Source organism: Dioscorea cayenensis, unplaced genomic scaffold (assembly GCF_009730915.1).
Source record: "Dioscorea cayenensis subsp. rotundata cultivar TDr96_F1 unplaced genomic scaffold, TDr96_F1_v2_PseudoChromosome.rev07_lg8_w22 25.fasta BLBR01001221.1, whole genome shotgun sequence".
NCBI classification, from domain to species: Eukaryota; Viridiplantae; Streptophyta; class Magnoliopsida; order Dioscoreales; family Dioscoreaceae; genus Dioscorea; species Dioscorea cayenensis.
In genome coordinates, this window is record NW_024087612.1 from 50832 (window position 1) to 59201 (window position 8370).

The 8370-nt window shown below is 32.6% G+C and overlaps 1 protein-coding gene across 1 annotated transcript; it reads right to left on the reverse strand.

The window, feature by feature from the left end:
- Positions 1-5727: 5727 nt before the first annotated feature.
- LOC120255866 (zinc finger BED domain-containing protein RICESLEEPER 1-like) lies at positions 5728-6708 on the reverse strand. The gene is made up of 3 exons (XM_039263640.1): positions 6456-6708; positions 6095-6365; positions 5728-5951 (listed from the first exon to the last, which is right to left on the reverse strand). Exons 1-3 carry the CDS (start codon positions 6612-6614, stop codon positions 5800-5802), a joined length of 582 nt encoding a protein of 193 aa, XP_039119574.1. The 5' UTR covers positions 6615-6708; the 3' UTR covers positions 5728-5799.
- Between the last annotated feature and the right edge of the window lie 1662 nt (positions 6709-8370).

Sequence of the window (8370 nt, forward strand, 5' to 3'; positions counted from 1 at the left end):
TCTTTATCAGTTAATACCCGGGTTGAGTCTAACAACTTTGCTATATAGTATTTCTATTTATGTGAAAATAACTTTTGCTTTGTTTTCTCATTAGAAAATAACTCCGTGCATGTGAAAGTAACTCTTACTATTACTGTGTAAGGGATACTACAAAGTATTCCTGTCTATGCAAGAAAAAAATAGCTTTCTCATGCTTTGTTTTCATTACTCTTATGTAGACAACCATTAATAGCATCTTTCCTGCATATGACCTCTTCAATAACGTGTCTATGGCTTCATAGTAACGCTATATACTATTCTAATAACAATAGGAATCATAGTAGTGCTATAAATAACATGCAAAATAATTATTAGGATGCCGTGATAGATAGCAAAATATATATTTTGATGACCATATGATGAGCTGCCCAATGATAATTTTAATTTATGTACTTATATTATCCTTCTTAGCAACTTTGGTAAGTCCTTTATGGTTTACATCACATAGATATGTCATTATATATGATGGTATAGCATCTAATCTTTTGTCCCTTTCATTTCTTTTTCTTCTATTTTGGTGTTCATTTGTACGAAAATGAAATGAAAGGCCATCACACTCAATTTGGCTTTAGGCGAAACACTTCTCCATCATCCATTTTGGGGTAAATTTTTTAGTAGGTCACTAAACTTTGACTCATTTTCACTTTGATCATCAAACTTCAATTTGTATCAATTTGATCACTCAACTTTAATTTAATTTCAATAGGTAATAAATCAAAGGATTTCGGCCCCAAATAAATGATATAGTTCTTTTTCAATAACATAGACACCTCCAATAGACTTAATAATGTGTCATAGGGAGGGCTAATTTGGATTTTCAAACAACTATGTAATCAATTAGGAGTTGAAATTCTTGATTTATTGCTCGGTGAAATCAAATTATAGTTGAGTGACCAAATTGATACAAATTGAAGTTCAGTGATCAAAGTGAAAATAAGCCATAGTTTATTGATCTAGTAAAAAATTTACCCTCTATTTTGCATCTGCCGATGACGATTCCTTCATCCTCTTGTCATCCGTCCATTGAGCAGCTACCGCTAAACCCCCATCAACCTACAAGCTCATGATCCCTTGCATCTGCTGCTCCTCAAGGCTCTACAGCACAAGTTGATACACGAACCTTCATTTTAACACACATCCCACCTTCAAATCATGAGGTGCCACCTATTATAAAAACTGAGGTGTCCAAGTCCAAGTGGATCTCAAAGATACTTTCAAATCAGAATCAAATGAGGCCCATGAGGAGGGTATTAAGACTCATGATAACTACTCGTTGCAAAAAAACCTTTATGGCCCCATCGAGCCAATAGTAAAATGTTTATCACTATTATTATATATGTATTTGACTAATATATTCAAAGTTTAATATAACTGTCTTTTTTAATTTGTAGGAAGAAATCTATGCTTTGCCTTAAAAAAATTATAAAAGAAGTATTACACTAGACCGTAGAACACATGATAATAAGTCTCTGATGATGGTTATCTTTATTATTGGCAACAGTTTCAAGAATATCTTCTTTTAAGCATTTTTTAATTAAGTTTTTTTTAATTTATTAATTTATGTATAATTTCAATTCCTATTGTAGTTCAAAGATAATAGGAAAATGTCACTCATCCTACCTATCTAAAAGAAGTACATAAACTGATTCTTCGTGAGGAATAAGATATTCAACCCCAACATCAACCTCAAATTCAAGGAAAACAATATCTCTAAGAAGGTCCATGAGAACAAGGAGAAGTACAATTTTGAATAACTATATTTTATTTATTCATGAGCATGAACTCTATGGGAAATTTCCTGGTGATCATTTTCTATGAGGCATTTAATTACTTAAACTCTTTTAAATCAATCGAAGCCACTATGAAAGACAACAATATTTGGGCTCTTGTCCCATTGCCTGAAAGTGTGAAACCAGCTGGTGCAAATAGAGCTTTAAAACCAAAAGGGTTCACAAGGCAATGTGAAAGGATCTAAGGCACTTATTGTCACAAAAGGATTTATTCAGAGGAATGATATAGATTATCAAGATATTTTCTCTCCAGTTTATGTGAAACACTCTTTAAAGATCATTATGACACTAATGGCACATTTTGATCTTGAGCTACATCAAATAGATGTATAAACAACCTTTCTTAATGGAGATATTGAGGAGACGATTTATATGATGTAGCGGAGGGATTGGTCATTGAGGAGACCAATCAAATGCTTTGTAAATTTAAGAAATCCATCTACAATTTCAAACAACCTTTTCATCTATGGTAACAAAAGTTCCACTAGGTTGTTCCCTCATTTGTTTTTGTAGTGAACCCAGTTAATGATTGTGTGTACCTTAAGTTCGTTGGGAGTAAGTATATATACTTCCCCCTCTATGTGGGTGACATTTTGCTTACTAGAAGTGATGTAGAGTTTCTTTAGGAAACAAAGAAATTTCTCTCTGAGAGTTTTGAGATTAATGATCTTAGTGAAGCATTTTTCATATTAGGGATCCAAATCAATCATAATCATTTAGAAGGTATCCTCAATTTATCACGGAGAGGCTACATCAAATGGATATTGAAAAGATTTAGCATGTAGAACTATGGACCTCATGACACCCCATGTCAAACGGAGATAAGTCTAGTTTAAAACAATATCCTAAAGAATAAATTGAATCAAAGTATATGCAGGACACCTCCTATGCATCAATAGTGGAAAGTCTCATGTATACATAGTTTTGAACCCGTCTTGGCTAAGAATTTATAGTGGGAATGCTTAGAAGATCACAATAATATAGGAATGAACATTGGGTTCCTGCTAAAAAGGCCTTTAGATATTTTCAAAAGATGAAGGACTACATCCTCACAAGTAGGAGGTTGGAGAGACCATTATGGAGGCATAGTTCATTTCATGTATTAAGCACTATTCATGCTATTAGGTTGTACAATTTTGTTTGGGGGATTGCGGGTTGTTAAGAGCATAGAGAGACCATTATGTTTGTACTATAACAACAAAGTACTAGTTTTATTTTAAAACAACAACAAGATATTTTGCTGTATAATTTTGTTGGGAGATTGTTGGTTGTTAAGGGCATAGAGAGACCATTATGTTTGTAATGTGACCATAAAGTAATAGTTTTTTTTTTCAAACAACAACAATATATTTGGCTATACAATGTTGTTGGGGGATTGCGGGTTGTCAAGGGCATAAAGAGACCGTTATGTTTGTACTGTGACAACAAAGTAATAGTTTTGTCCTCAAACAACAACAAGAGCTATTCCAAGTCTAACTATATAAGCATCAAGTTCCTAGCTGTTAAAGAGAGAATTCAAAGTGGTCTTGTGAGTATTGTGTTTATAGGGATAGATGCATGGTTACAAATACACTCACTGAGGTATTGGTGCATACGGTTTTTTATGAGAATATTGCTCATATGGGTATTGTTAATAGAGATACTTTGATTCATGGAAGGTTGTATTTGGTTTCACTTAGCTTGATGCCTGTATTAATATCATGACATATTTAAATAGAAGTTATGAAATTTTCAGTTTATGTATTATACTTTACTCTGAACTTCGATATCACAAAGTTTAAAGTTTGACCAGTTGGAAATAGATAAGTGCAGATAACATTGGCTTATAATTTTCATGCTACACATCCACAATTGATCTATGTTATTAATTAAGTTATCATAAGTTATTATTGTAGGTTTAGTTGCATTATACTAGCAATAACTACCATTTTAGTTGATGTATTGAGGATGATGATGAACAAGATTGATTTAGAAGATTTTCAGTTGTGTGCCTATTTCCATTATTGATGGTAACTCGTAGACAATTGTGGGTTGATGTCCCAAAGATGCATGATAGGGTACTCTAAGGTGGCGTTTGGTTAGATGTAATTCTAAATGCACTGAATTTTTAGTTACAATATAACTGAAAATCCTTCGTTTTCAAAATCCAGTGCAGTCAAATCCTATGTTTGGTTGGATATAACTAGAATTACTGTATTATAAAATTTTATGTTTGTTTGGAAGGATTTATAAATTTGAAATTGGAAAACACATGTTTGGTTTGATGTATTTTGGGGGTATGGTTACTCATGGTAAGATTATCCCCGTAATTTGTTATGATATACTAATTATTAAATATTTTTTATTTATTAATTTTAATATTAATTCTTTTGAAATTATTATTACATGTTCAACAAAAAAATTTTATCATCGCAACTTATTATTAACTATATTATTTTTTATAAATAAATTATTTTTTATATTTATTAATTTATTATAACAACAAAAAAAATGACTATTTATATTGTTATTTATTATAATAATGACTAACTTATTATTATAGTTGCGTATTCTAAATTTCTAATTGCTCAGAATACCTCACACTAACCTCATTGGAATAATAAAAAACCTGATCCTAAAAGGCATCACGTGCAAATTTTTCCAAAGCAATTACATTTTTTTTTTTTTGCATTAAGAACAATACTAGCAACGCATCATTGCCTTAGGAGAACTACTCCAAGCACCTTCATCTTCCCCATCATTGCCTTGATCAGAGCTTCTCAAGAGAACATCAAATTGCTCCTCCGCAACCTCCTCCTTCTTCTCGAAATACAAATCTAATCTTTTGCTAGAACTAGCCTTCTTTTCATACCATGCTTTCAAATGAGAAAGATGAGGAAAGATATGGGGCTCCCATAGGGACAACAATTGTACAGTCCTCCAAAGACAAGGCACGTCGCAGAACACTTGAAGCAAATGCCTTCCTAAAGCTTTGTTCTTCTTCTGAAGCCTGTAAATTGAACAAGCTCAGATAGAGATGCACACAAGCAAAGAGATGCAAATTCAGTATCCTGCCAGTAAAACCCTTCTTCAGATCTCCATAGCTCAACCCCCCGAGAACACTGAGCTTCAGTGACGCTCTCCTTAAGTCCCTTAGATCAAGCATCTCCTCAAGTTCCTTGGATCAGGTATCGTCTTCACCGCTCCTTCAACTATGCCGATAGTCTTCGCGCTGACGAAGTAATAAATCCCTCACATGATGACATGTGAGGGATTTCAATGAAAACACAAAATCTTGGATTGGTTTTATGGTCAATTTGACCGTAAACCAAAATCCCTCATTGATGGGATTTGAAAACCACATGGAAAATGAAATACCTCAAAATAAACACCTAATTTAAAAAGGTAAGGGATTTGGAATTACATGGAACTCCAAATTCCTTAAAACAAACACCACCTAAGTGGAAGATTGTGAGGATGCAAACTACACACAATATAGGGATATAGTAAAATATATGCATTGGGTTGTATAGACATATATAAATCATGTTTATATTTGTGTGCATACTGCCTAAGGGTGGAAATTAGTGTAAACGTGTCTAATCGTGTCATGTCAAGACACACCATAATACTAAACCTAGACTCGGCCCATTTATTAATCGTGTCCAACTTCTCAAACTCATACACGACCCATATATAGAATGTGTAACCCAACACGACCCATTTAACCCTTTAAAGTAAGTGGTTTGGGTCGGGTCCTGTTAATCACAAACACATTCAACTTTTTTAGACCTGTTTAGACCCATTTAGACATAAACATGTTTTTATACAAAATCCAACTTACACTGACATTTAAAAACCTAAAATCAAGCAAACATTGAATAACATTAATTAAAACTTAAAACAGCAGTCTTGAACATCAGAAGTTCACAACAAATTCAAAATAATTTTTAACAACAAGTTCAAAACAACTTTGAAACAATTCTTACGGTTACACAAGTCTTTTTAACACAATAAAATAGAAATCATGCTTTGATGGAATTTGATGATGAAAGATCCTCTTCCTTTTCATCTTTGCCATTGATATTGAGATCCATGATGTTGTCTGTGAGTTCTTCAAGCTCCTTGTTTGCAGTTGCAACTCTATATAAACAAAACAAGATTGTTGTTTAAAACAATAAACAGATAACAATTTTTTAAATCTTAAATGATACTCAACAAAATAAGCAACAAATATTCAGTTAACACAACAAAAATTAATAAAAGATAGTAACTTATTAAATTACCTTGATCTCCATATAACCAATCTCTAGTACAAATCAATGCTTCAATAATATCAGGCTTCACGGAACTCCTATATTGATCAAGAACAGTGGAGATTGGAATAGATAGAACATGTCTTGCTATTGCCGCAACTTGTGGATATCGATACTGGTTAGCTTGCCAAAATGTCAATGCATTCAACTTAGTTTTTCTATCAATTCTAGGATCCTCCAAATAAAGCACCAATTGTGTTTTTCGTGGTGTAGTTTCCACACTTTCAAATGAATCAAATTCCTATAAAAGAAAGTAGTTATCATTTAAAAAAAAAAATCAGCAAAAATAATATCATATGATAAAAAAATGCAATAGATACAAGTAATTTACCATCAATATATCTTTAAATGTTGAAGATTGAGCAACTTCTTCATTCATGCTTGGCATCTTGGCCTTGTTGGATGATGTGGAAGATGATGAACTTGGAAATTGATGACTAGCATTCAAGTAATGTTCATAAAGAGCAAACATGCCATCCTTCAACTTCATGGACTCAACGTTCCCAAGTTCTCCATATAGTTTCTTGTAGCACCATTCAATAAAGTTGAACTTGTATCCTGGGTCTAAAATCACAGCTATAGCGAATTTCTATACTTGCTCTAATATTTTCAAACTTTGCATACATATGTACTCATCATCACTATTTATTTCTTCTTTCAATGCCAAATGAGCAGTAAACACCCAAGGGAAATACAAGTTTGCAGTTGGATTCTTTAAGCCCGAGAAAATACAAGTAATATAATAAAACAACCTTAAGAACTTGCTGATTTTTCTTAGATTCTCCCAATCAAGATGGACAATGCTTATAGTTTGAATCACTTAATTCTAGATGCATAAAAGCACGCTGATAATACAATGCATTATCAAGCATAATAAAAGTAGAATTCCATCTAGTTGGGACATCTTGCCTTAAATCTCTTTTGCTATCAAGAGAACTATGAGCTACACATTCAACAAACTCTTGTTTTCTAACTTGAGAACCCTTCACATACTTGACACTTTCACGAATTAACACCATTGAGTCATCTATCTCCTTCAAACCATCATAAACAACTAGGTTCACAATATGAGCACAACATCTAAGATGAAAATACTCACCTAACCTTACAAGTCCCCATTTTGCACACAGCTAATTTTCTGACAATTCAACAGAAACATCATTCACAAAAGAGTTATCTTAAGTGAAAAAAATCTTCATATCAATACCCCATTCAATTAACAATGTATGAATTTTTTCAGACAAAGAAATGCCATTATGAGGTGGTGGCATGAAACAAAAATTCAGAATTCTTTTTAGCATGTGCCACTCCTTATCAATAAAATGTACAGTTAAACATATATAACCATCTATGGTCAATGATGACCAACAATATGAAGTCAAATTAATCCTCCCTAATATCTCTTTAACATGGATTTGGCTTTATCTTTTTCTCTCTTATATGATTTCAAGCAATCAGATTTACATAATTCTACTCACAAGATTAATACTAGTTCTCTAGTACTGTAATAAACATCTAACACCAACCCATTCCACCAAGCTAAAAGGAAGATCACGCATAATGACACAACTACACAACAACTCTCTAAATTTTTCAGAAGTGAAGTTAGGAATACTCAAAGTACCTTGAGAAAGAACCAACTCCTTATGTCTCAATGATCTCTCAATGGACATTTGTCCCAATGTTTTCTCATATTATCGGTTCCATTTTTACTTGCAGCAGCATGTTCTACACCACAATGCTTGCATTTGGCTATCCTCTTTTTCCCATCACCAATTAAGTCAAAATTCTGCTAAATTTGTGAAGTCAGTCTTCTCTTCCTTGTAGCCCTTTGTTGTGTATTTTTAATTTCATTGGCATTTGAATCCAATTGAATGACATCATTTGATTCATTTCCATCATCACCATCAAATTGTGAGTAATCTCCTACGGACTCTAAATTCATAGTAAATTTTTGGAAAAAAAAACATTAAAAAAAAATTTATTAATAAACCTAAAGAATTGCAAAGCAAAAAGTAACAAAAAAAATATTATTAACAATCATAAAAAACAGAATTGCAATGACGATTTGAACAAAACTGTAAATAATAAGAAGAGAACATGCATAAATCATGAACTCTTAATCCAATTCCTTTCCTTTCTAGTCACATAGACACAGTTCAATAAATCTACATTATGAATAAAGAAAAGCATATAAAATCAGGGATTTGGAAGATAATGGAAGCAATTCAAAGGGGGAAAACCCC

Excerpts from the sequence above, each read along its gene's own strand:
- LOC120255866 (XM_039263640.1), bottom strand. The coding sequence starts at position 6,614 with ATGAAGTTGAAGGATGGCATGTTTGCTCTTTATGAACATTACTTGAAT. Across the intron at positions 6,366-6,455 it reads CATTTAAAGATATATTGATG|GAATTTGATTCATTTGAAAG; the intron begins GTAAATTACTTG and ends TTTCTTTTATAG. Across the intron at positions 5,952-6,094 it reads TTGGTTATATGGAGATCAAG|AGTTGCAACTGCAAACAAGG; the intron begins GTAATTTAATAA and ends TTGTTTATATAG.